This window comes from Channa argus, chromosome 3, assembly GCF_033026475.1.
Source record: "Channa argus isolate prfri chromosome 3, Channa argus male v1.0, whole genome shotgun sequence".
In the NCBI taxonomy this organism is placed as follows: Eukaryota; Metazoa; Chordata; class Actinopteri; order Anabantiformes; family Channidae; genus Channa; species Channa argus.
The window spans coordinates 16,723,401-16,749,821 of NC_090199.1; the positions used below are offsets into that span (position 1 = coordinate 16,723,401).

At 37.9% G+C, this 26,421-nt stretch overlaps 2 protein-coding genes across 10 annotated transcripts in view; both read right to left on the minus strand.

Annotated features, from left to right (window-relative positions):
* Positions 1-13,392, minus strand: part of grin2bb (glutamate receptor, ionotropic, N-methyl D-aspartate 2B, genome duplicate b) — a 120,438-nt gene extending 107,046 nt beyond the window's left edge. For 2 of the 8 annotated variants that reach the window (XM_067497730.1, XM_067497729.1), the window contains exons 1-2: positions 12,588-13,390; positions 7,674-8,433 (exon numbers count right to left, since the gene is read on the minus strand). In XM_067497730.1, coding sequence (XP_067353831.1) covers positions 7,674-7,682 — 9 coding nt within the window. In that variant the 5' untranslated portion in view covers positions 7,683-8,433; positions 12,588-13,390. The other 6 variants (XM_067497727.1, XM_067497726.1, XM_067497724.1 and 3 more) reach the window with 6 other exon arrangements.
* A 2,890-nt stretch (positions 13,393-16,282) lies between these two features.
* The window catches only part of atf7ip (activating transcription factor 7 interacting protein), a 28,293-nt gene continuing 18,154 nt past the window's right edge, over positions 16,283-26,421 (minus strand). For both annotated transcript variants that reach the window (XM_067497286.1, XM_067497287.1), the window contains exons 2-14: positions 25,002-25,054; positions 23,608-24,120; positions 23,052-23,496; positions 21,856-22,034; positions 21,595-21,732; positions 21,374-21,445; positions 21,198-21,268; positions 19,501-19,553; positions 18,379-19,056; positions 18,114-18,215; positions 17,679-17,756; positions 17,437-17,519; positions 16,283-17,183 (exon numbers count right to left, since the gene is read on the minus strand). In XM_067497286.1, the coding sequence (XP_067353387.1) occupies positions 16,725-17,183; positions 17,437-17,519; positions 17,679-17,756; positions 18,114-18,215; positions 18,379-19,056; positions 19,501-19,553; positions 21,198-21,268; positions 21,374-21,445; positions 21,595-21,732; positions 21,856-22,034; positions 23,052-23,496; positions 23,608-24,114 (2,865 nt within the window). In that variant the 5' untranslated portion in view covers positions 24,115-24,120; positions 25,002-25,054 and the 3' untranslated portion in view covers positions 16,283-16,724. The remainder of the gene's footprint in view (positions 17,184-17,436; positions 17,520-17,678; positions 17,757-18,113; positions 18,216-18,378; positions 19,057-19,500; positions 19,554-21,197; positions 21,269-21,373; positions 21,446-21,594; positions 21,733-21,855; positions 22,035-23,051; positions 23,497-23,607; positions 24,121-25,001; positions 25,055-26,421) is intronic.

A 26,421-nucleotide genomic window follows, 5' to 3' on the forward strand; every position in this document is an offset into this window, starting at 1 on the left:
TTAAAGTGTGAATACCAGAGAAGTCTGTAGTGATTCATTTATCATCATCATTATCCAAATAAAAAATGTAATTATCTAAAAAAATGTGAACAGGGCATAAAAATCTGCATTACCTAATTTTAGCTACATATTATGTATGATGATATATTTTTACCATCCTTTCCACCAAGCAAGCCACACGTTCAAGACACAATTGTAGTCTGAGCAGCTGCTTTAAAGGCATGAAAAGCAGCATTCATTATTACCTTTCTATTTACGTTACACTTTACCAATTTACAGTGTGCTGTGTACATATATATGAATATATTTAGCAGATGTGGTAATGTCCTTTTTGACCTTGAGAATGAATGAATGAATGTTTGTTTATAAAAATACTTAAAAGAGACGTAACATATTAATATAGGTAATATTTACATTTATCAGTGTTTTATTTATATTAATTTTACGTGGCAGCATTATTCATTTGAAATGCATGTCTATATAACTCAATCATTTTTTTTGTTTATCAGAACTGACCATATTAACGATCTCATTCTTTGTCATTAAAACCTTACAAGCTCATTGGAGCTCATTAAACTAAACGTTTGCTTCATAACAAGTGTCAAAACAGTTTCCAGCCAAATAATCAGCTAATAACCTCAAGTCTTCATCTGACTTGAACTTGGGATATTTATTTTTAAATCCTGTCACACTGATATAATCCCATTCCAATAAATCTCTGCAATAAAAGCTCACATGCTCCCATCTACTTAGGCCTAAATGTGTCAGCAGAGGTCTAGACACATGCTTACGTATCATCTTTATCTCTTTCCTCACCTTCCAGTTAACTCCCCAAGAGGCTGGCTCTACCATTTAGCTTTCTCTCTGTCTCACTGCTCATGACAAAATTTAGCAATATAAACAAAACCTTTTTTATACTACACACAGCTGACTGGGGCCAGTATGAAATGAAGAGGATCTTACAATACATCTTAAAAGAAATACACACATTGAGAGCGTACGGCAGCAGACCAATTTGCTTGGGAGAAGGGGTTCACAAGGACTCCTCAACATCTACTAAGTCCTCCACTTACAAAGTGTTTTGGCTGGGGCAGTAAAAATATTGCAGAAACATTAGTGATAGACATGGTGAATATTCTAAGCATTTAAAATGGGTCATGTTGGTTATGCTGGTCAATGTATTAACAGTTTTTCCTCAATCGATTACACACTATCACTGGTCCTGTTGAACTAAACATACCAAACCATAACATCATCTACCAAGAAACATTACCCAAAACTCTAAACAGTATTTCTCTGTTTTCACACATGATTAAGGTGGTGGTGAAAAACCATAAACCAAAAGTCTCTTCATATGTCACCGGCTATAACATGTGCTTATTAAGTAGGCAGCAGGATACATTAATATTAACTCAAGTCATTGCACCTGGAAAGGTTACATCCCTGAGATTTAAAATTGTTCACACACCAATAAAAACTTTAGGACAGATTTATATAACATGGGTGAGATTACTTGTTTTAAAACTATGGATCTCCACCAGTTCACAATTCTTAATCATGGAGAAGATAGTCCCAGCATACTTCTGAAGTGCACAAATGCAATTTGTAAGTAACAATGGACAAAAGGCTTTTTTATTTGTTCATATTAGTAGATACAGTACACAGGAATTATTTCATTTTTACTCATGTCATTTGTTATTGTTAATGATTTTACTATGTTCTTTTTCAATTGTATATATTTACAGTACATGTACAGTACTGTACAGTACTTTTACAATGAATTTCAATTTATTACAGCATATTAAGGAATTAAAATTTCAGGGAACATATACATGTATACAAGATATATAAATGTACACTAGTCACAAAAAGTTAGGGATGTCCAACTGTTCAATGTTTCAGCACTACAAGGTTATTAATCTCAAAAATCACAACTGATTCATCGATAATGTCTGATTATGTCTGATCCATGAATCAACCACTAAATGTTCTGGTTCAATGACAATTTGTATTTAAACAGTGCTCTTCATCATACTGTTTATATTTGGACATCATGAGACTAAGACAACACCTAACAATTGACAAGTTATTGAGACATTGACATTTTTGTTGTGGTATACCCACCTCTGGCTTTTGTTTCAATAAATTGTTTGAAATGAAGAAATTACCATTGCATGCTTTTACTTAAATGCTCTACTTTCATGATATATTATCTCTGTAGCATGAACATTTTACATTTTCCATAACGTTCACCCAAAAGTCGAATGTCCTTAACTTTTTGTGAGTAAATGTTAAATAGTCTGCACTTACATAACGCTTTTCTACCTGTTCTCAAAGCGCTTTACATTGCTTCTCATTCAACCATTCGCGCTCACAATCACACACACACTGACACACCAATGGGGGAGTTGTTTTGCAGGTGGCCGGGAGCAATTAAGTTGTACTTGCTCAAGTACACTACGGCATGTGACCAGAGGAGCCAGGGATCAAACCAACAACTGTGGGATTGGTGGAAGACCACTCTACCTCCTGCGCTGCAGTGTCACCAAGAGCAGAATGTGTTTATATTGTCTAACACTGCATGTTGAGCCGAAATTTTTTTTTTAATGTGGAAGTTGTTGTGGGTATTTTTGAAGATGTTTGTGCAGTTTTGTTTTGCGTTTAGATTTTGGGGAAAAGAGGCATCAATACAAGAAATGTGCCTTAGCAAGCGAGAAGAACTGTAAAACGACTGAGCAGCTTATTCTGTTCAGTGGACTAACGCCTGGAAATTTCTCACTATTTATTTAGGTTTATTAAGGTAGGCTCTAATCAAACATATGACAATGGTGTAACAAATTACTGTTGTCTGTAGAGAACCTTGGGCAAACATTGCACCTGACATTCACATTCCATGTGATCAGGATATGAATGAAACCATTGTAATTAGTTTGTGCCCACAAAATAAAACAGTTGTTCAAACTATTTTTGAAATAAAGTGTTGAAACATTAAGGATATTATTTTAGGCATAACGAAATATTTCAAAGTGGTCATATTTGTTTGTACATAGTTTGTGCCATTTGTGAAAGAAAGTGAAATAAACATCAGTACTTTGTTATTTCTCAAGTTATCATAATTTATTTTTCTGACTTGCAATGCTCTTACTGTAACTTAAGAATTACTGAAGCGTGCTTATACAAAATAGCACAAATAATGTGCCGACAAATGAGTCACCACCTTGGAGTCATCTGAACAATATTGGGTCCTACGGGCTATGCATAAAAATTTAATGTTTAATTTTTAAAAAAATAAAAAACAACGAAAGCACTTTTATTGCCTAGAAGAATACAAATTATGCCAAACAAATCTGAATGTTTTTTTAATATCCTGATCATATGGTATTCTAACTTCAAAGAGGTAAACAAATTTGTCCTGTACATGCGTTAAGTGAATTTATTCGAACAGAAAAGATGGTTGCGACTCAAAGAGGAGCTGACATCAATGAAGCAAAGTAGAGGAAACAAGACTAGTCTTTTGGATGGTAATGTATAAATCTGTGGTAGTTATTAAAATATCTGCATTCCTTGTGGACACACACAACAGCACCACTGCTAAAAAAAATCTTATGGGAAACATACTGACAACTGCATCTCTTCCCCACTGAGCTTGTGTTATTATTTCATGTTTGAGTCTGTAAATGTGGAGGGCCAATTTTATTCTCACCTCTGCAGCTGTCTGCTCTCCAGACACACTCCTAGTCTCAAGTCACTGCTAATTAACTGACAAGTTGGCCCCACTTAGGGTCAAATGAAGACAGATTCATTGACACTTGGAGCAGGTTAGCAAGCCACCACTGGAGATGTTAAACAGACACCACCTGTTGTCAGCACTGCTACAAAGTTGTAAAACACCAACACAGCATGGATGGAAAAAATCTGTTTCTAATTGTTTTGCTTGTAGTTCCTTTATAAATGATGGAAACACTGTAAATCCAGTGATTTCACCTTTTCTTAGTCACATTCATTTTTATGAATGAATTACCTGCCCTGAATGTCTGAATCAGTTGAGAATTCCTAATAAAAGAAGACTAAATGTGTTGAGTACCATTAATCAAACCCTTACTCTTCTCCCATTACAATCAACTATTTTTTTTTTTTTTTTGCCTCTCCCTCTTTGATAACATTAGCATTTGCTTTTGATCATATTATAGCATAGCCTGGATGATTTCTTGGTACTCCTGACATCTGTTTCTTGTACACCTTTTGAGCACACTATCATCAAGTATTATTCAATCTAGTTCATCAATCACACCTTCCATGGCTTCCTCTCATCTGTGCACCTCGACCCTCTTTTCTGCTCGCAGATCTTCTCTTTTGTTCTTTTCAATCTGAGAAAACAAATCCTGACTCTTCCTGTTCTCTCAACGAACGGGCTTTAAAAGGCAAAAGTGACAGTTTCTGATGAAATTTCTGCATGTCCCAGACATGCTGATCATGTTATTAATAACACATAGGGGGTGTGAGATGAATCTGTGGCTGAATTTCTGCATCTGTAACCTCAATGAAAAAAGAAAATTGGTTATATAGCAATAGAGGCAGTTTCTATTGAGTTTCTGAGCCTGCATAATTCGGTATGAACAAAAACTGGTCAAGTGCCTTCAGACTTCAGTAACAGAGCTGAACAACGTGGGTAGAGGCGCCATCACAGTATTAGGCCCTTCTTCTCTATTCTTAGCTCTTCCTCCTTCTCTCACAATCACACGTGACTAGGTACAGAAGAGGAGAGACAGAAGAAACATTTTTTTTAGTTTCTCTAACATAATGGTATGGTATTAACACTCAGTTTTCAATTTATTATATACCATCGTCTTTCTGGTCATGTTTTTCTGTTATTTGTGTTATCATGTGTAATTGAGTATGCACTGTCTATGAATGCCACTGTATTTCCTGTTGTGTTCAGTAAAATGGGGTATTGCAGTTTTCTTTCTAATAACATAATATATCAAGCGTATATATGGAAAAAGATGCAATACTAGTACAAGCTAGTAGAGTAAGAGGCTGCATGGCTTCTTTTCACATTAATTCAAAGAGATTACAAGTGGAATTATGTATTTCATCAAAACTTAATTTATTGAAAGACCAAAGCCCTCTTTCTATATATTTCAGCCTTCTTCTTCTTCTAGTCTTGCAGTTGAGTAACTTATGTCTTCTTGTGTTTTTATTGTGTAAACTGTATAAAGTTTTTTTTTTTATCGGAAACTGCATGGATGAAATTTTTGGGGTATTGTTTACCTAGGTTGCACATCTCTCTCTCTCTCTCTGGCACTAAGTAAACAATAAACACCAGGCTGCTGGGCACCTGTAATCCTTCAACGACTCAATCAACATTTATAAAGCTGTTCACACGAGGCTCATATCCAAAACTGACTCGGCCGGGTGTCTGAGAGTCACACCATCAACATCTGAATGTCTGTAGATTCATGGTACTTCTTTGTCACCACTCTGTTCACAGTCCACTAATCAAAATGTGGGCCACATTGCCCATCTGACAAGAAAGCCAGTGTATAGATCCAGTAATCCCCTCTTCTCAACCCAAACCCACTCTCCAAAAACATGCAGAATCACGACAGCACAACAACACGCCCCTTCCACGTCTTGCTGCTCACGCACTCAGAGCTGCATCTGTCTACAAAGCTAACTCCTTCATCCACTGTCAAGAGAGCTCCCACTGGATTTAAAGCCTTTGCCTAAATCTTTGCCAGTCTGTCTCTTTTTCTGGCTGCCACGCCTTAACCCCTTGCTTGCTCTGTGCTGTTCTCTCCCCTTCTTTTATTGTCAATGGAAAATCTGCCTTAGAAGCATAGCTCACTCGCAGCCATTTCAAGCCCGTAGTGTCACCCAACCACCCAACAGCTGACAAAGTTTTGACGGAAACATTATGGGGAGAAATTTGGGAGCTGTGGAGGGCAGTGTCTGTGTGGCATATGTGAGCAAGTGAGCAGGATACAGTAGATCTGTGCAGTGCAGAAGCTGTTGTGTTGTGAGGGAAGGACATAAAGTACAGGCTCTCACACACCTCCTCTAAGTCATGCTTCATCAAAGAGATGCATCATAATTAGATAGATACATCCGATCATGTGAGTCAGTGAATGCAAATGTGGACAAGTTCAATTGTGAGTTATGACTGTAAACTGGTCTCAACCAAGGATAAAAAAACAGTCCAGCCAAGAATATAATCCGTGACACCACAAAGAGACAAATCCTGGAGCTGCTCCATTGGCAGGAGCTGGACACTGTTGCAGAACATAGGATTTTGCAAGTTTTTTTTGTTTCAAAACTATTTGCACACATGGGGAAATTACTGTAAATTTTCAAAAACTTATTCCAACTAGCCTTTAAGTCTAAAAGTTCATTCTGTGCTTATAAATGCCCCATGTAAATTCTTCTTTTAGGCTGGTTTTACTTATCTCTACTCTCTTCCTTTTTGTCCTTTTTGTCATAGTGCCTCTCAGACAAGTCTGCCCATTATCTTTACTTGGCCGTCCAACTTTTAAATGTGCTTTTTATCAGTTAAACTCCTTAGCAGCCTGTGAAATGAGCATAAGCTCAGCAATAAAACAGGCTTCTGTAGTCTCTTGCTTTATAGAGTTATTACTGTCTACACCTGTTTTCCTTTGTGAAGCAGCACAACTTGTCGTTTTGATGGGCTTATTGAAGCTAGTGCCTCGTTATCTTTTAACTCAACACTGGGCTCCTTCACAAAGCACTAAGAAAAACAATTTATGATAACAAAAAGACAATTTGTCATTTCTTCTTTTGCAATGTTTTCCCTCATCTTGTTGTCCCTCTCGTTTCTGTCTTCTCTTGTTCAATCTCAAAATAAAAATAAATTAAAAGTGACCATAGGCTTATATACAAAAAAATTTAACTATGGTAAATATTATCCCCATGTTTAAAAAAATTTAATTACCAATTTCTAAAATAGACTGTATTATGATGAAGTGATGTGCAGCATCGCTGTCACAATACTGCTCACCACTTTACCGTAAAAGTTTCATGAAAAAAACAAATAAAATGACAATTTACAGAGTTGTTTATCGCAAGAAGAACGGGATGTGTCATCACAAATTAAACAATATTGCTATTATTATCTATTATCCAACATAAAAAAAATCCATTATTTCCACCTCTTCTAACATTTTGCATGACCTGACATTATCATGAGTGAGGACAACTTCTGTGGCTAAATTAGGGCTGAATTATTGGAAAATGGCAAACAAAACACAAACATTAATGTTTGCAACACAACACAGAAAATTTAATTAGATGCTATGATACTTATAGGACTAGAGCTGAGTAGACATAAGTACTTGATTATCAAAATATTAGGCATTCCTTATTTAAGTCCATTATCAGACACAAATGCCAACAATCACACGTTGTCAAATGTGAGAATTTCCAGCTCTTTTGTTTGTTGTCATCTTCAAATATCTTTGTATTATGTGCTGGTCTTTACAGAACAGAAAACATTTTGAAGACATCAGATTGGACTCTAGGTATCTGTTTTCTCATATTTTTAGCCTAAACATTTGAATTCATCTCAGCAAATAAACAGAATGGACTGGATTTGGCGGGGGGAAACAAAAATGGTCACGGACACAGATACAACCAAGTTACACAAGTCACTGGCCTACCTTGAACATTGCCAGCCCGGATCTCCTCTCGACTCTTCAGAACTGGCATGATGGAGTGATCTGGGATTCAACTCCTCCTCTCATAGCCTCAGATGTAAGGATGGTAGACAGATGAAGTCACGCGCAGAAGACTGAAGGGTGGACTTGCAGGGTAAAGGATGAGTGGCTTTGGGTTGAAGGAAAGGTGGAGGTGTGTGATGGGGGAAATGATTGGCGTGGGGATTGTATGTGGAATAATATGTTTAAAATTATTTAAACATTCGATTTAAACATTCGAGCTATATGCTGAGTTGTTTGGAATGAATGGTTTTACAAGACTAATCTACAAAGAAGATCTAACCTCTTAAAATGTGGTTTTAACTCAGGCCTTAGATTTAAAAGCATGTACAAGTTGACCACCAACTGAAAATGTCAGCTCGAACTCAAAAAGAAAAAAAAAAAAAAAAAAAAAATTGTAAAAGATGATAGATGGAGAGTAATGAGGAGTCGCTCTTTCATTTGCCTCTTTTAATCCGATTCTCTCTCCCGTTCCTCCAACGCTGATGATACAGCTCGCCAAGGTCTCCTCCCAGAAGTCTGCGAGTGTGTGAACACGGTTGCCGTGGAGATGTTAAGACGAGCTACAGTGAATGTGTGTACGTACTCCTCTTCTTCTTCCCACCCTTCCTTGTTCTTTGGCTTTCACTCCTTAGCTTGGCTTGATTTGGCCAGTCATGATCATCAGTTTTCAAGTCCGCTCTGCACTCTACTCTTCCTCAGTCTGAAGGGGGGAGGAGGAAAAGGACAGAGTCAGATGGCAGAGTACAGCTGAGGAGGCATGTGTTTAAGACTGAATGTCACTATGTACACAAGTCAATCACCTCTGAGGTCAAGACTCATCTCAGTCAAGCCACGGTGTCTAAATGCCCCTTTTCACTGCAATCCGAATATGTTAAATGAGGCCACTAATATCTGCTTGGTATTTTTGAAGTGCTGTTGTTTAAAACTTTTTCAGGTCAGGGAAATGACCAGATGTCATGATAGAGATTAAGTTTTATTGAGGAACTCATGAACAAACCTGCTTCATGAAATCGCTGGATCAATGTGACACAGTACCCTAAATTTGTTGGGTTAAGTACCTAATAAGTCACAATTTGCTGGATTTGCCGTAATAAACCAGTAGTGTGTGATTACTTTATAAGTTCATGATCCATGATAAAGAACTTTATCTGTGTCGCCCCCTTCTAATGTTTAATGACTTTTCAGATAGCATTAGTTGATTTTCATTCATTTTAAAATTTAAATCCGCTTTACACTTGAATATGCTTATATTTAGTTTAAAGATTGTTTCAAAAATGATTTTTCAAAAATTTTTTATATATTGTCATATAATGTAAATAATAAGATAGTAAATTGGTGTCTACGGCCACAATACATTTTAATAGAATTAAAAAGTCTATAAACACTGCTTTATTCCTATTTAAGGACAGAACTTCATGGTAACAAGTGTTATGATTTAGTTTAGCTTTGATTCCACTAAAGTCATAAATGATCAGAAAAATTCAACACAGATGAGGAGCAAAATGCTTAACTGTTTATTAGCTGTTATGAGTAGTTAATATTTAGGCCATAATCTTACTGTCTTACAGACATCGAGCAAAGTTTGTGCAGAAATTCCTCTCTTTCATATGATCATGTAGTATAATGATCTGTGTCTGTGTATCTGTGTATTGTGAGTATGGTTTGTATTGTGGGTATACACAGTTTAGCCTTTGGAAAATTGTCAGAGAAAATCTGCATATGTAGAATTTTAATCCTGTCTGGTAGTGTAATGAATAATCATTCAACCAGTTTTTTAAACAAAAATCTATCTTTCTCGGTGACTTCTTCAAGGTCTAATAATTTCTGAGTCTCATAGCTACATTGAAATGACACTGATAGCTTTACTCATTCATAATAATAAAGTTTATGCTTAAATTCATTTCAGCATTAAACTGAATGATAGTTCATTTATAAATTAAAATATAAAATAGTGTAATATAATATTAAACATAATAAAAATTATGTTATTTTTCCAATAGACCACTTTTAACGGTTTTTGTGCACATAAACATATCTAAATCCAAACAAATTTTCTTTTTTCAAAATGCAGAAGTGTATTTCCAAATGTCATTTTCTTAGTCTAAGGAAAACAAACAGACCCAGCTGCCATTCTACAAGAGCAACATTGGGTTTACAACTTTACACCTTCTTGCTTATATTAGACAAGGTATTTGAAATCAAATTAGACAGTTTTTTTGATCCTTTTTTCTGTATTTTAAGATCCCAACAATCTTAACACTGTCTAAATCCCTTCTTTGTGATCATAAATCCTTCATTAAACTAAAACCCAAAAGGTGAGCATGTCCCTTTAAAGCTTTTTTATATAAACTACTGTGTGCTCGCTGTGTGGCAACAAAACACCACTCTCTTGAAAGATGTCCTTAATCATTTAAACTGTTTGGGCTTTAAGACGCACAGTTAAAATCAACTTGAAACTTTTAGGGTATGGACCTAATCTTTTATTCCATTAATGGAGAATATTTTTTAAAGTATTTTGTGATGTTAAGGTCCAATCCTGACCGACAGGAATCACGTTATTTAGAAAGATGGCCCAAATATACCAGGACTATTAAGCCATGATTCACAGTAATCGTATGTCTTGTGTGCAAACAAAAGGGTAAATTCAATGTGTCTAATGTTGCATTTGTATCATTTTCAGCTTCATAGTTTTGAAATTAGATCACTTAGACAGTATATGATGCACTCTGAGACATACAGCCTAGTATGTCACATGTAGCGTACAGTGTGTTAATTAAGGTCATTCTGAGAAATCTAATAAAGCTGGTGTATGAGTCACATTAGGTTTGTGATTTATTTCCAGATATCTAGTCATTTTCAGATCATTTGTTGCAAAACCATTGAGCAGGAAACAAGACGAAATGTAAAGCAGGAGAAGGAGGAGCATAAAGGCATTATCATGGCATTGGTTGACATACCTCAACCAAACAGAATACATGGTAAGCAGAAGAAAAGGAGTAAAATTAAAGCATCTAAATGCATGCACCTGCACACTACAGTTGACTAATTGAGTGAGTCAGCTGATGAGAAATTTAACTAAATTAATAGAGTATTCCTGACTGCCTTCTGCCCTTAATTAGATACGGTGCTTGAGTGATAAATCTCTCTTGCTCAAAAATCACCTTTGAAAAAAGTGGTAATATGTAAAATTCATAAAGAACAATAAATCTATAGAGAACAGATAAAGATTGCCTTATAAACAAACAATTAGTCACAGTAGAGTGAAGAAAGGTATAACAGTGCAAGGATATAAAAGTACCCCGTACAAAGAAGCTGCTGATTAAAGTTCATGCAGAATATGCTTCCATCAGTATCCATGCAAATGGTCAAATGCGCACACACATGCACACGCACCCTCTTGGTTCGATTAGCTTTACTCCTGCACACACACATCCAGTGCACACACTTACTGTTCATGCATGTGCATACACTTAGTTGCAAAGAAGTGAGTGCTATATTAATTCACTACTAACCTACTTAACTCTTTTCTGTAAAACATAATTTATAGACTGTAGTGGAGCTGTTTTACAGAGGAGCAGAGTTGAGACACAAGAGCAAAGGGAGCAAAACAAGTGGTCCTTCATATTCCTTCATGATGGCATCTCACTCAGAATAATCAAGAAAGAAGTGCTTATTAAGCCCCTTAATCAGTCCATAAGAAAGGGGGGAAAAAAGACTAAAGTTGCTGGTTTGGGCCTACACTACTGCATGTAACTGTTCACCCTGAGGTTGAGTGTACAGCCAATTGCAGATAGATGTCCATAGATATATATATATAGGCTCAAACCTTACTGAGAGCAGACTAGCTCTCTACTAGTGGTGATGCTTTAAAATAGCGTTCCCAAAAAGGTGTGGCAGTACAAAGTAGAAACAAAGCCTCAAACATAAGATAAAGAAATTAAGGAAAATGTGACAGATGAAAAGAGAGCAGCAGTGATGACATGGGATTTCAAGTCCAGATACATGTTGCAACTATCAATCCATCCCTATCTACAACCTGCACACAGTGTTTATTACACCTCAAATTCACACCAAGGCATTAACCACTTAATCCACTGTTCAACATTCAACTAATGCCAAGCGGTTTGAAGAATGAAGATCAGAATGAAGACAAGTGTGGGAGGATTAAAAAATGATCTGCTCTAGATGAAAACCAAATGAAGAGGGAAAAGTAAAAACGAAGAAGCACCAGAAATCAATAAAAAAAAATATTTGATGATAACAAGGAAATTATTCAGGTTATATGATTGTAAGCCTGTGTGTTTGTTGGGGTGGGAGGGTGTACAAGAAGGGGCGGTATGTGGTTGCTGATGAACCGGCCGGATGAAAATAAGAACAAATCAAGCATGAAATGGGATACACTTTGACTCAATGACTCAAGATTGCCTTTTGCCAGAACTCTGAATGCAATATCCCCAATTTTGATGAATTCTAATCAAAAATAAAATGATGCAAAAATGCCTGGAAAATTTCCCTCAGTACTAAACTGAATTTCTTTCCCTTTACAGTTTACAAAAGAAATTGATACCTTTATTAACTGGAAAGGGGGACATGACATGTAGACAAATAAAAAGGTTTCCCAAAGACAACAGTTAAAAATGGGCTCACTTCACCATGACGAGAAGGACAAATAAGGAGGAGGAGGACATGAAAACAGTGTGTGACCAGACCGATATCCACTCACTGAACACTGTTCTTTTAGGCATAGTTTAGTGTGCGAGTGCATGTGTGTGTTAATGTGTGTTTTATGTATACCTAAAGCACACACAAATACACACAGACAGACAGACAGACACTAAACGATAGTTAACCTACCTAGAGTAACATTTAAGAATCCCGCAAGAGTGTGATGCAAAGAAAATGGGTGTGGAGGGACCAAAAGAGAAGGAAAAGGGAAAAAGAGAGTCATTGATGAGGAGTTTTTTAGTTGTCTTTGAAGAAAATTCATCCAACTTCATATAACATCAGACTTTAGAAACAAAAAGAGGCGTAGGATGGGAAATGATGAACTGATGGTAGCAGTTTGAGATGGAAATGGCAAGGAGGGACTGACAGGTATGATATAGTTTGTTGAATGGGAGGGAAGAGACGAGAGAAAGAAAGACGGGACAAAAATAAAAACAAAATTTCTCCCTCCTTTGTCTTTTCTCTCACTCATATGTAGATGAAATTATACACCAGGTAAATGGAGAAATAGATGAGAAGGCAAATGATGGAAAGAGACACAATATGAAAAGATGAAGCACCTCCCAGCACTGCGATGAGGAATAAGAAAAATATAAAACGAAAGAAAAAATTGAATACTCCAAAGCCTTCCGTTTTTGCTTTGTTTAGTGAGGCGAGGGGGGTTTTCAATTAAATCCCCCCCCCCTCTTTCTGCAACTGGTGAATCTTCTTTTATCTTCAGTCCTCCTCAAAGCAAGATGCTACCTTCCCTTTCAGATGAGCTGTAACCCTTAAGCAAAACAGCTGTTAGACATGGCACTCAGGCTGGCTGCACGGTGGGGTGCTGCTACCCAGAGATACAGAGTGTGGAGCCGAAAACACACCTCTGGCTGGCGTAAAGAGCAGAGCACAACTCAGAACAGCACTCACTCGCTCTCCGCCCCCTCCTCCGGACAGAGAGACGGGAGGAGAGAGCAAGAAACAGACATATAGCAAGACAGGGAGAGAGAGAGAGGATGTGTGGAGGTGGGTCCCTCTATAGGATTGTGAATTAAAGAGAGCTACAGTAAAAAAGGGCTGTTGCAACAATTGTCAAGTACACGATCTCTTTCCAGAAAGCAATGACTCCCTCTACTGTTGAACTGTGCTCAGGCAGACAGAAATATAAAATTGTGTGTTATTCTTAGTGATGCTTCAATGTGTATGCATTGTTGAACTGTTACAGTTAATTCAAGTAGATTTCTGTTTTTTTTTTAAGATATTAATTTAGTAGGTCAGCAAGTGGATTTTAGATACATGAAACTGACATTTTTCCTACTAAGAATTCTATTCTTATATCAAGAATGTTCTTTGTAGATATCTAAAATGACATTGTGCTTATCTAAAACTAAGCCCAAAGCCCATTTAAAATGCTGTTTTTGTCTAGGAATTCTTAAATTATAGATATATATGTTAAAACTGCCACTTAAAGTTGTGTTTTAAGGAGCTGTAGATTTGTTAAATGTAGTTTTGAGTGGTGAAATCAAAGTTGTATATATCTTAAAATACAATTTCTACTATTAAGTATGTTAGGTATGTATCTTTTTTGACTAAAAATACAATTTTGTCTAGGAGAGATGCTATTGCTATGCTATCGAAATGTGGTTCCTCAAAATGATAAAACCGCTTGATAGAGTTACATGTACATTATGAGGTGTTATTTCTTTTTACTATATAGCAATTTCTATTCCTGTACTTTTGCCCATATATATTCAATGTGTCTAGTGTTGCATTAGTATCATCTTCAGCTTCCTAGTTGTGAAATCGGATCATATAGACACTATAACTCAATGTTGTCACTACTGTTGACTTAATTACAATAATGTTACCTTATGTTAAATAAAGTTCATCTTCTGAGAACTTGCTGAACTTCTTGTATGAGTTACTCAAACACAATTAAACATCACAATAAACTAGGTCAAATTTACTTTAATTGACTATCCAACATCACCTACCTTGTTAACATTAGCCCAAGTTAGAAAGACAAAACAAATGGAAACACACTTACCAAGTTGTTCCACGTAACACATCGCAAAATGATGAAAACAATCTAAATGTTTTGTTATATCGCATATGACAGATAGTTGAGGATATGGAAGCCTGTTTCCACCACTGGGGGAAAAAAATCATGATTCTGTATCTGAAAATAATAAGTTACTAAGTCAAAATAATGAGATACTATCTCAAAATAAATGAGAAAGTATCTCAATATTTTGACTTAGTAACGGACCTACTGTAGCTAGCTAGGAAGTTAGCTAGCAATGCTAGTAGCTAGCCATGCGTGCAATTTTATAGAATAAAAATATATATGAAAATAATATTGGAGAGAATGTTGAGCACTTTCGCAAATGGAAGACTGGAGTCAAACAAAGAAGGTGACACAATAAAACCTGGAAAGAGACTACACTACGCGAACATACAAGAGGCAGAATCCAAGCTCATCACTCACACACCTGGAGAAGGACCAAACATACACAATGAGAGATAAAAACAGAACAAAAACATGTTCTTAAAGTAGTAGTAGAGTTGGAGTTTACATTCTCTCTGGTAATCACATATTCATATTCACTTTCATGTCTGGGTTCTCTAGATCTTCTTCAGAGGAAAGTCCAACTGAGTTTCTCTCCTAGCTAGGTCTTTGTCTGTGCAGGTCTGTGATTTACACCATTTTTTTCTGTTATCACCGCTTATTGGGTGGGTGTTGGTCAAGTCTCTACAAGTTTTCCTTGTTATCGGCATTGAATGGGAACCATCAATGAACTGACTTCATCTAATCTTCCGACAGATGTACTGCGGGGTTTGGGAGACAAGTGAGAGAAGGTTCTTCTTTCATGGTCACATCACACTAAAACTGAGCTTTTTTCAGCCACAGTTGTCTGTACAAACTCTTCCAACAGCCTCTATATACTCCCTTTTTGGTAGACCCACATTTTAAGAAAACGTCAATTGTACTTTATTGCACTGGCATGGGATTAGTCGTGACAGTGATTGTCTGATGTACTTGTTATTGAGATACTTGCAATATATTATTCAATCCAATATTGACTATGAAGATGAGGGCTCCCTGATAAGAAAGACATCTTTACTTAGTCAGGTGGCCTTGCCTCCTGTATAGAAATTTGAAAGATGAGTATTGTAGATAATGTCATTAGCTAAAATGCTGAATCACCATTCAAGGGAAGGAAGAGCAGGAACCCTCATGGAGGGACAAACCCTTGGGTGTTATGTACTACCAGCAGATAGAAGAAGTGTCTGATATTGAAAAATCCTACCAGTGGCTGGACAAAGATTGACTGAAAGACAGCACAGAGGCACTTTGTGCAGCTTGTCCAAAGATGCCCCTGAAACAGTCCAGCACATGACAGCATGGTGGGCATACACGGAATACCATAACCAAGTGGCTGGGGTACTACACAGAAACATATGTCCAGACTATAGGCTGGAGGACCCAGAGTCAAAATTGGACACTCCTTCAAAAAGGTGGTTGAGAATGACCAAGCTAACAAAATATAGGACTGTTGGTCAGGATACAGACAAACTGATAACGGCCAAACAACAGGACATAGTAGTGGTGGACAAAGAGATGTAGAAGGCCGTAGTGATAGTTGTAGCAATCCCAAGTGACTGCAACATCAGTAAATAGATAATATAGTTTATCTATTTTAACGAATAAGACATTGGGTTTGTCACAGACAAACTGCCAATATCTCTCAGTTCTGGTGTAATAGAGGTAGTAGACTGGTGGAATTTGTAGTTGCAGAGCTAAACACTAGAAGGTAACATTTGTCACAAACTTACAAGGCAAAGACTTTATTAAAACCTTTTATTGTGTTTGTTAAAGTCTGGTTACCAGACAAAACTTACAAAAGATATCATTCAGATTCTACCACACATTTAAACATTTGTGTAATTCAGAGTTTACACATATAATCCTGTCACCACTTCTAAAGTAAAACAAAAGACGTGATTGAGCGAAACAGGAAAAAACAACATAAATAGCTGACTTGGTAGAAGGGCGAAGTAGTTTAATTATATACAACAGCTTAAGTTACAAAAATTACATTACATACATTAACCAGACTAAACTGTTTGCTGTTTCAATTCTGCAAGTCAGTCAGAAATCCAGTTGTTATGAGAGATATTTACAGATACTGTATGTGTTCAGTGTACACTTTGAGTTCCTAACACAAAAAAATAAAGAAAGCAATGAACTTTGAAATTCAAAAATTGTTTCCATTGTTAAACTGTTCAGCTAGAGCTGGAACTGATGACATTGGTGCACTGAGGTTCACAGAAGGAGCCAAAGCGTCCGTAGATGTCTTTGGCTCGGACAGCAAAATGATAAGTGGAGCCAGACTGAAACTGGGTGAGAGTACAGGCCATAGGCAAAGGAAGGGCTTTCACCTCCCCAATCTTCTTCCAGTGCTGCTGTGCTGCATTGTTGTTTGAGTTGTCTTGATGAAAGGCATAGAGGTGATAGCTGTCTACAACTGCACAGGTTCGATCAGTTTCTGCCACACACCAAGATAACACGATACCTGTTTGACTTGGCACCAGCTTCAGCTGAGGTTGCTGAGGTGGTGAGGTTCGTTCAGCCTCTGGGGGTAAACGTGCAACAGGAGGTGCTGCAGGGAGAGGGGGCAGCACTATGCTGGTGCCCCGGGATGGTGTAGCACTTGTTACAGCGCGGGATTTTGTTGTAGAATCCTATAAAATAGAAATGTGTCATGAGTGGGCTCCCTATGGAAAGGTGCCATGAACTGTGAATATGACTACCATTTTGAAAAATGTTTAAAAGACAGAACTCCTGGTAGCTAATGGTAGTCTGTATCTCTGCATAATGTATAATTTAAAATTTAAGGTAACTTGGAAATAGCTATGATTCAAGACTTAGTGCTAATGTATTACAAGTAAATTTGGATTTTTATATAATATGAAAAAGCCATCTCCAAATCCTCACCAGCGGGGGGTGGTGGTGGACTGTCAGTTGGGGATTGCTGGAAGAGTTCTGATTGGTTTGTGGAGACGACCTTGCTCCTGCACCTGAGGACAGAGCATATACAAAATTTATTTTTTTATAATTTACAAAACACAAAAAATTTCTTTTATTTATTTTTTTTATCTACAAAGAATTGGATGCCGATTTTTAGTATGTTAGAAACCTTAGAGATTATGTACATGCATACAATGTGTTGGTCTTACTGCTGGGAATGCTGACGACTGTGTTAGGACGCTGGGTGGGTAAGGGAGCTGCAACAGTGGCATTCTTTACTCCTGTCACTGGAGAACATACAGTAAAACAGAATTACTCTCAATACTGTATTTGTTCACAAATGCACTAAGAGAGACCAACAGTTTTTGGCTCGTCTCTTCAGGGATCACCACAGTGGAATGTATTCTGCACATTGATTTGGTATGAGCTTTTACACCAGGTGCCCTTCCTGCCGCCACCCTCCCACTTTATCGGGGCTCAGGACCGGCACCAAGGTGGTCCTTGCAGGTTGGGCCACACCTGGTGGGGTGGGATTCGAACCCACTGCCGTTCTCAATGCTCTACTACTGAACCACCAGTCACTGTTCACAAATACATCAAGGATGAAATAAAATCTACTGCAACAGGCGGCACTTCAAACATACCTTGCACATCATCGTCGTCCTCAGTAAGGTCAATGACAGAGCCTTTGGGTCGTGCCACTGGAGCAGCTGATTTTGATAGATTGGATCCTGTAGCTTGGTTGTCTAAGAAGAAAAAAAATTTTAGTTCAAAATCAAATAAGCAAAAGGCAGCTAGAAAAAATGCAGAAAGCAAAGGAAGGTACATTGTTGTTGTTTCCAGAGAAAATATTTTTAGATACCTCTTAGATACAAATGGCTTCTGTGTCTTGTCAAAGCACACCCCCACCTGTCTTTGATGTCAGAGATGTCCCTTGTGGGGGTCCTGGAGCAGTGGAACCTGTAGCAGCCGGTCCAGATGTTGCAGGTGAAGAAGCTGATGACATAGCTCCAGCCACAGAGACAGACTGGGCTGGTGTCCTGGCTGTGGTCACGGATACCCCAGCACTGGGCGTAGTTATTGCCCCAGCACCTCCCTGGTAGACAGCTCGAGCAAGAGAAATCTGGGCAGTGGACATTTGGCTGGTAGAGGCCTGGAGTGCTGGGACAGTGGCAACAGCTGGGGTAGAGGCTGGCACCGTGGTCGTGGTAGAAGCAGGCTTGAGTATAAAAGTAGCAGTAGAAGCAGTAGTTTTAGTCTTGTTGAGTGAACTGGCCGCAGACAAAGAGGAGACAGGAATGTTGACCAGTGTTCCTGCCTGGCCATTAGTCATTGAAATTGGCAGCTGGATGAGGAGAGGCTGTCCTGTAGCCATCATGCTGCTCCCAGGGGTAGTCTTCAGCAGCAGAGTGCCCGTGGGACTCTGAGTGGTGATGCCAGTGGCCAAAGTGGAGCCAGCATTAGAGGTAGAGGTGATCAGCTGGAGGATTGGGGTCTGAGGAACCATGGTGGTGGAGGTGGATGTTGGGGCTGAAACCGGAGCTGGAGCTGGGGCAGGGGCTGAGGGAGCTGGTGGGGCTGGATTTGCTAAGGAAAGTAAGGAAAATGTTTTTCAATATGTGACAGGTGGTGTCATTGAGGTTTTTAAATAATTTCATTTTAAGCCCCTTAACTCATCTGCTCCTTACTACGCAAGTCAACTCAAGGATGGAGAAACAGATTTACTTTCATTATGTCCCTTTATTGTTTATATGGGTCACTGAAGTGTAATGGATAAGAGACATGTAACATAGTGCAGCATTCACAAATATTCAATCACACACACTTGCACATGACAGAAAGCGTAAAGGATAAGGATGGTGATATTTCTGATATTGTCAATAAATCGTAGACCAAAACAAACGACAAAAATGACAAAACAGACACTCAATATTTTCAGTCTTTTCTTTCTAATGGCTATACAGGCAAAAAAAAAAGAACAATTTCAATTTTAATTTTAACATGAGCCATAAAGAGAAATCTTATACTCACCAGTTGAAACTGTTGTTGGAGTCTGCTTTACCTCCAAGGGCGTCCGGACTGGCCTGTTTAGAAAGATTGCTTATACTTAAGAGCTGTTCATGCTTAGAGCTCTTTTTTGTCCATGACAGGAAGACGACTGAATGTCGTAAGATGCTGACATATGATTTTATTCCATTTCATACAGTCTGAACAATTTATTGCAAGAATCCACCTCAAAATTAAAGTTTGTCAGATTTTGTTAAAGCATTTCTCAGTAAAGTAGTCTACTTCCATGTTTTCAATTGAGGCGCCAGGTCCATAGCTTTGTGTCCAAGCCACCAGGGATTCACATGCTTTCTATATAAAACACTTTTTAAGAATACTGACAAGAATCTAGGAGCATTGAGTGTCATTTTTAGACGAAATGTTTTAATATTTTCAATAACATATGACAATTGTCCCAGTATGCTTCTGTTCCTGTAAGAGAAGAGTGTCAAAATGACACGGCAGTTCTTTCATCATATTCTCGAAAAAATTCTGGTCTTCTCTTTACACGCAGTATTTCATTGATGACATCACGAATTTCTCTCCAGCTATCACAGGCCAGTACCGGGAATCGACGCTCAATGTACATCCTCATTGTTCTCCTTAAGTTTGTGGGCAGTGCCTCTTTGCCCAATAATCCAACATAATTGACCTTTGCAACCCACTCGCAGTAAACATCATATGGGACCAAGTAGCGGAAAATGTAAGATGCATAGCGGTCAGGCCTGGGATTCCCTGAGCTTCTTTTGCAGTTGTGATACAGCACTTTCTCCAAGTGGGAAGTGATTGTGCGAAGTTTAATGTCTGCTCTGCATTTTCCTTCACTGTATTCTGCCAGCTTTGTTGCCATGGCAATCTGACGTGACATATTTTTCTGCTCCTCCATTTCTTTGTCTTCCTTCTCCTTCTTGACAGATAGTGCAGGAGTCTGAACAACAGAGGGCGCCACTCTCTCTCTGGGCACCTCAGGCTGCGGCTCTACTGCCTGGCGACGGAGCATGCTGTTGGGAGGAGAGGTGCAGTTTTAACTACACTCTGCACTGCCCGAGGAAACGCTCAGGCTTCACATTGTAGAACGTCACAAGACTCAGGACCTGGACCCACGCGGGATTACTTTGCAGGTGCAAAACCCAGACTGGGACACGTGTTTGTTTATTCCAAACCAGTCTTAAGACATATTATGAGTTTAAAAAAAAGTTGATCCTGACAAACCGAACAAGGGCCAAGGAATCTGGGATCCCAGAAACATATGGATTTGGAAAATGTAAGGATTCCTGATCCAGTCCATTATTTTTGAATTCAGTTTCTAGTTACTACAGATAGCAACCTGGGACAATGTCAAATATTCACGATGTGAATGGCTCCGTGAGTAGTACTGACTTCAGTCCGGTATTGTCACGTTCATACAAAGGCCAAATTATATTCACACACCACCAAAATAAACACACTGCTGTATGATTTAAATATAGTATGTTTAATAAATTGATGCTGTGAATTTTGAACACTACAGATATTTTGTCACATGATGAAATGATCTGGCAAACATGGGCTTGCAGTGAACTTCCAAAACCACTTCAAGTCTTCTTTGCAAAATTTAAAATAAAGTTTAAATATAAAAGGTAGTTTGGCGGCAATCTAGAATTATAAGTGAAATAAATTGCTCTAGCTATGGTCACACTTACCGCTGTGCTTGGGGAGTGTTTGCAACAGTTGCAGTCTTGGCAGCAGCAGCACCACTAGCAGCAGCAAGAGCCTAAAAATCAGATAATATGCCGTGAGTAAAATTTCATAAAATATCAGTTGCATACCAGGTTTTTAAACATTTTAGAAAACAACAAAAATTAAAACCATGTCTTACCTCCTGTTTTCTTTTGTTTTCTGATGCCTGATTGGCTTCCCCAAACTTCTTTGACAGTCGGGCTATCTTGGCCTTAAAAAACAATAGAGATAAAGGTGGACTTAATTTGCAGCCTTGCTAACTAGATTAGCCCCTTAACTACGTGCTAATCATCAGCAAAAGAGCACCTAACAATGCTGCATGTGTTCTGATTTTACAAATATGTGCTTCACAATGTTTACCTGAAGTGTGTTAATGGCAGTTTGGTGTTTGGTGGCACAGTCGATTTTGTCTACTCTATCTTTCAGTTCTTGGAAATGTTTGTCAAAAATTGTCAGCTCCAAAATACTCAGGCGTTGATCCACGAGCTGTTGCACAATCTAAGAAAGAATAGCAGGTAAAGAGGCAAAAAGGAAAATTAAGAAATTTTCAATATCCATTGTTGTCAAACTACGTTTGAATTAGCTTGGACTTTGGAAAAAAATTCTAAAGTAGTCGCAAACCTTTCCAAGTTTATGGTGACTGCCAGCTTTTGCAGTAATTTTAAGTTCCAGCTGTGCCTCCAACTCCTCACGTTCCACCTTGGGCCTTTTCACCTCTCTTTTCACTGTTTGTCCATCTTTTTCAAAACCCTCTGATAATGTGCGCTTCAGTCCTGAGGTTGACCCAATATTGTCTTGCACTTTTTGGGAAACAAAACACAAAGACTACCCTGAATTTGCCATAACTTGTATGCATGATATCCTTTTTGGCACTATTCCATTTTTGGTCAGTTTCAAATCGGTCAGGTGTAGCAGGAACAAAACAGGCAACACAGAACCACACAAGGCCTTCTTTAGGTAGACTGCAAGTTTTCAGCCAACAAGATAGCTTTAGTATATCCCATCTCCTATTTGGGTAAACATTGACAGTGGCTTTACCCCTTAAAGTATTCCGTCCCAGAATCAAAAGAGTTGACATGACACAAAACCAAATATGAATATTATTTGTAAGGCAGCAGTGATATGCTTCTTTTTAATACATGAAGATTAGGGTACATCATATGTCCTCCAAGTGTAAATACTTCTAAACCTCAATAAAATGGAATCAACTTTATTTTGATTTAAAATTAAAATGTTTATACAATTGCCATTTGACCAATTAAACCTGCAGACTAGAAAACTATGCTGTAACATCTTAAAGGGGAACTTAACTCAAGTTACCATTTCATTATGTCTTCTAAGACTTTGGAGGAACTTTGTTAGATTAAAGTTACTCAAGTGAAACCACCTGGATATTTCTGAGGCTTAAAGACTACTAATACCTGATTTGCATTATAAAAACTGTAGGATCTAGTGTTTTTTGGAGCTTCACCTGCAGTAAAGTCATATGAATATCATGGCCCGTCTGCCAACCATTTTGAGTTTTTTATCATTTTATCAGGTAAATTGCTAGACATTTTAAAGTTGATTTATGTACTTTAGTAACTGAAACTCATTCTCCTACTTCTGTAATAGCCCAACAGTCACCATAGCCTTCTATTTTTAGTCAACATTGGTTTAAGCATAGCACAAGAAGATAAACTGCGTATGTGTGTATAAAATAATCAATGGCATGTTTAAAATTACTGCACCTGTCTCTGAAATTCTACCAATATTTACCAATATTAAACATTTATTTTGAAGCAGTTTCTCACAACCCACAATCTACTCACTCATACCTGTATTAGATGGTGGTGTGGATGATGGTCGAGGTGGCTTTTTGGTTTGTCTAATATCAGTTTTTTCCTTTTTGGTCTCTACTTTCACAAAGTCCACTTCCATCTTTTCCTCAATAATTGATCCTTTCTTCACAATTTTGTCATCCTTCTCTTCTTTTATTTCCTTTTCTTGTGTCAGATCCACACAGGAAGACGAAGCTGGATGAGAGGAGGAAGGACAGGAAGCAGGGGACTCAGACGTTATAGATTTAGGGGAAGAAGGCTTTTCATCTTTAATTCTGGCGGTTGAGGCCTCAGTGTCCTTGACCTTTGCAGTGTCACTGTCTGTATCCATTGGTTCTGTGCAGTCAGCTACTGCTGGGGGCTTAGGTGAACATGGAACCAAACCTTTAACAGATTCCTTTGATAAATCCATAGATTGGTCCTCTGTTGTAGTTTTTTCCTCCTGAGGAAGGACATTAAACCGATATTTAATAAAAACATTTTTGTACTCTTAATCTAACTGAATGTAAACTCTTGCAAACATAAACGTTTTTATTTGATTTTAAACATTTACCTTGTTATTTTCCATCACTGGGACCACTTCTTTGTCCTTTTCCTGATTTTCCTTCGGTACCATTGTAACTGCTGGAATGGACTCATTGGATGAGGATGATGAAGAACCTTTCTTTTTCTCCTCCTCTTCTTCCATCTTTTTCAGTTCAAAGTTCAGAGAATGGAATGGGGATGTAGGTGAAGTAGGGGTTTCTTCTTTTGGCTTTGGACTTTGTGAGGAGGCTGGGGAAGGGGATAGATTTAGCGACAGGTAAGGAGCAGGAGAGGATGGTGATGTAGCATGTGGGGAGTTTGTGTCCGAGATGCTGTTTTGCTCTTTGTCCCCCACTTTTTGTCCATCTTCTTTGTGTGTGCCATTCATCAGAGGTGGTGGAGATGGGTCAGACAAACCTCCAGTTGCTGTCAACAAAGTGTTGTGAAGACTCTCCAGCTGTTGTCGATCACTGATCTTCATAGTTTTCTTGGCACGAAAAATCTTCTTTTTCTCCTCTGCCACAACAACTTCCATTGCTGCCTGTATGGTGAAAGGGAGAAATCAGATCCTACCAAAGAGCATGATGAGCATGATCTACAAAACCACAATGAGATCTGCAAGAGTAAATGGCAGTCAAAGCGTCTTAAGAACCTGTCTTTGATGACACGTACTGCAGAGTAAAGAAATAGCTGCACAGTATCAGAGGTAACACTAGGGGTCACTGGCAACCCAAATGCTTTCTTGTTTCTTTAAGGTTCATGTTTCTTAGATATTTGCAAAGCAACCTAGTCTGTCAACCAATTGCTTGTTTCTTTACTACGCAGTATAAAACTTAAATCAGCCACATTCTTACTGCCTGATGGCTGTATCTGATCTAAGTTGACTACAGATCCCTTTTTCATGTCAGTCAGAAAAGCTTCACCTATGTACCTCTGACAATTTTTCCTCGACTTCATTTTCTTATTAACCTATGGGTCTTATCCTCATCTAAGCCCTGATCCACAGAACTGAAATTATACTCAGGTTAACAACCGCAGCAACCCAATCTTTCTACCATCCCCCAGTGTTACTATTGGTTCAATCTTTAGCCAATCAGAACAGACAAATACAGACCGTGTTGGCAGCATTAAAGAGGTTATGCAAAACATGAAGGATTTTCCGTACATAGTTCTGATTGTTGCACACACTTTAATTTTAAGGCTAGTTGTCACATTTTTGTACACATTTTATTTGATATGCATTCACACACGGTTATTTAAATTTGTCTTAAGGGATGTCCAATTTAGAAACTGTGTGCTACAGGATACTATGCTTAGCTGCAGTAAAAATTTTAATTTTACAGTCAGTAGCAATCAAGTAATATGCTATAATGATAAATAGACTATGCAGTGTGTACACTAACAAATAACTGAATTACTCACCTTCAAGCCGAAATGTTCCTGGTCATGGATTTACCAAAGAACTCTTCGACAAGCTAAAGGAAAAGAAGAAAGAGATGCCTTTATGTATATTTTCCATTACTGATTTTATATGGCCGATTCAAACTAGGACCTCAGCATCAACTATGCATGAAATCAAGAGACCGTGTAAATAAAGGTGTAACACTAAATTTAGCGCGTCTGAATTAGTAGTATCTCCATCCCATGAGCTGTAACTGAGCCCTTGGCTTCAAAAGAACATATTTATGTCTGGGGCCACTACATATTTCAAACTAGAAGTACAATTATGTTGACGATAAAGTATATCCACATTTATTGTGAACTAAATGCAGATATATTCACATTTCTTTCACAATAAATGTAGATAATAATTACATGACAGTATACAGTTGTCCAGCCATCTGGACTACAGTCCTTATTATAAGTATTATATCTGCGGGTTACTACAGACATGCTTCTTCTGACAAAACCTCACAGTCTTTTGTTTCTACATTTATTTAATGTTTCAACATTTCGAAATAAAATAAAATCACTTTTGTAGTTTAGCATTGCAAGCTAAGATTTTAGGAATAATAATAGGTTTATGCTGTTGAAGGCCATTCGTATTCAGCTTTAGTAAGAAAAGCCAGCCAAAAATCAATGATGCACTATTTTAAAAAATGCATCACAAGACTGTAAGCTAAAAGAGGCCAAAATAATGTCTGTCATGCTAACCACAGTAGACATAAGTGGGAAAAGGAAATAAAGAAAATGAAAACTCAAATGGCAAATAGCATGTCACAACAACAGACAGAGAAAGATCCATCAAGCTTACAAATCAGTTTACTACTACATTTTAGAGAACGTGAACTCAAACATGTGCAGGCACTTGGTTATTTAATCTTAATCACTCTGTTAATACACCTCTAAGGTTATTAGAGAATGAGCAGACATATCTTATAGGTAATGCAATTTGTAGCAAAATGTGCCAAATCGGTCTCAGAGGGACAGAAAACAAACTCACTTATTAAATAAATGTTATGTGGTGAGAGCTATAAACAAGTTCAGTTTTGGACTGTATATTGTTTAGCTTTACTGTTACTGCACTACTGTCAGATGCACTTACTCCAAGACTGCACCTTGACAGAGTCGCTTCAGAAGTCCTCGAACTCCAACAATGTCTAATTTAATGTGTTTTGCAATTTAGCAAGCTGTCACATGTGCCTGAAAAAATACAACATTCTCAAAGAAGACCTGGACTAAATGCATACTTTACACTGTAAATCTGAGCAGCACACTGAAATTTCTGGCGCATATAACAACACTTTAGACCGATCCTACTTTGCTTTCATATGTGCAAGGAAAGAAGCTTGCTGCAATGACTATAAACTTAATATTGTAAAAATGCCTAACTGTATTTAAA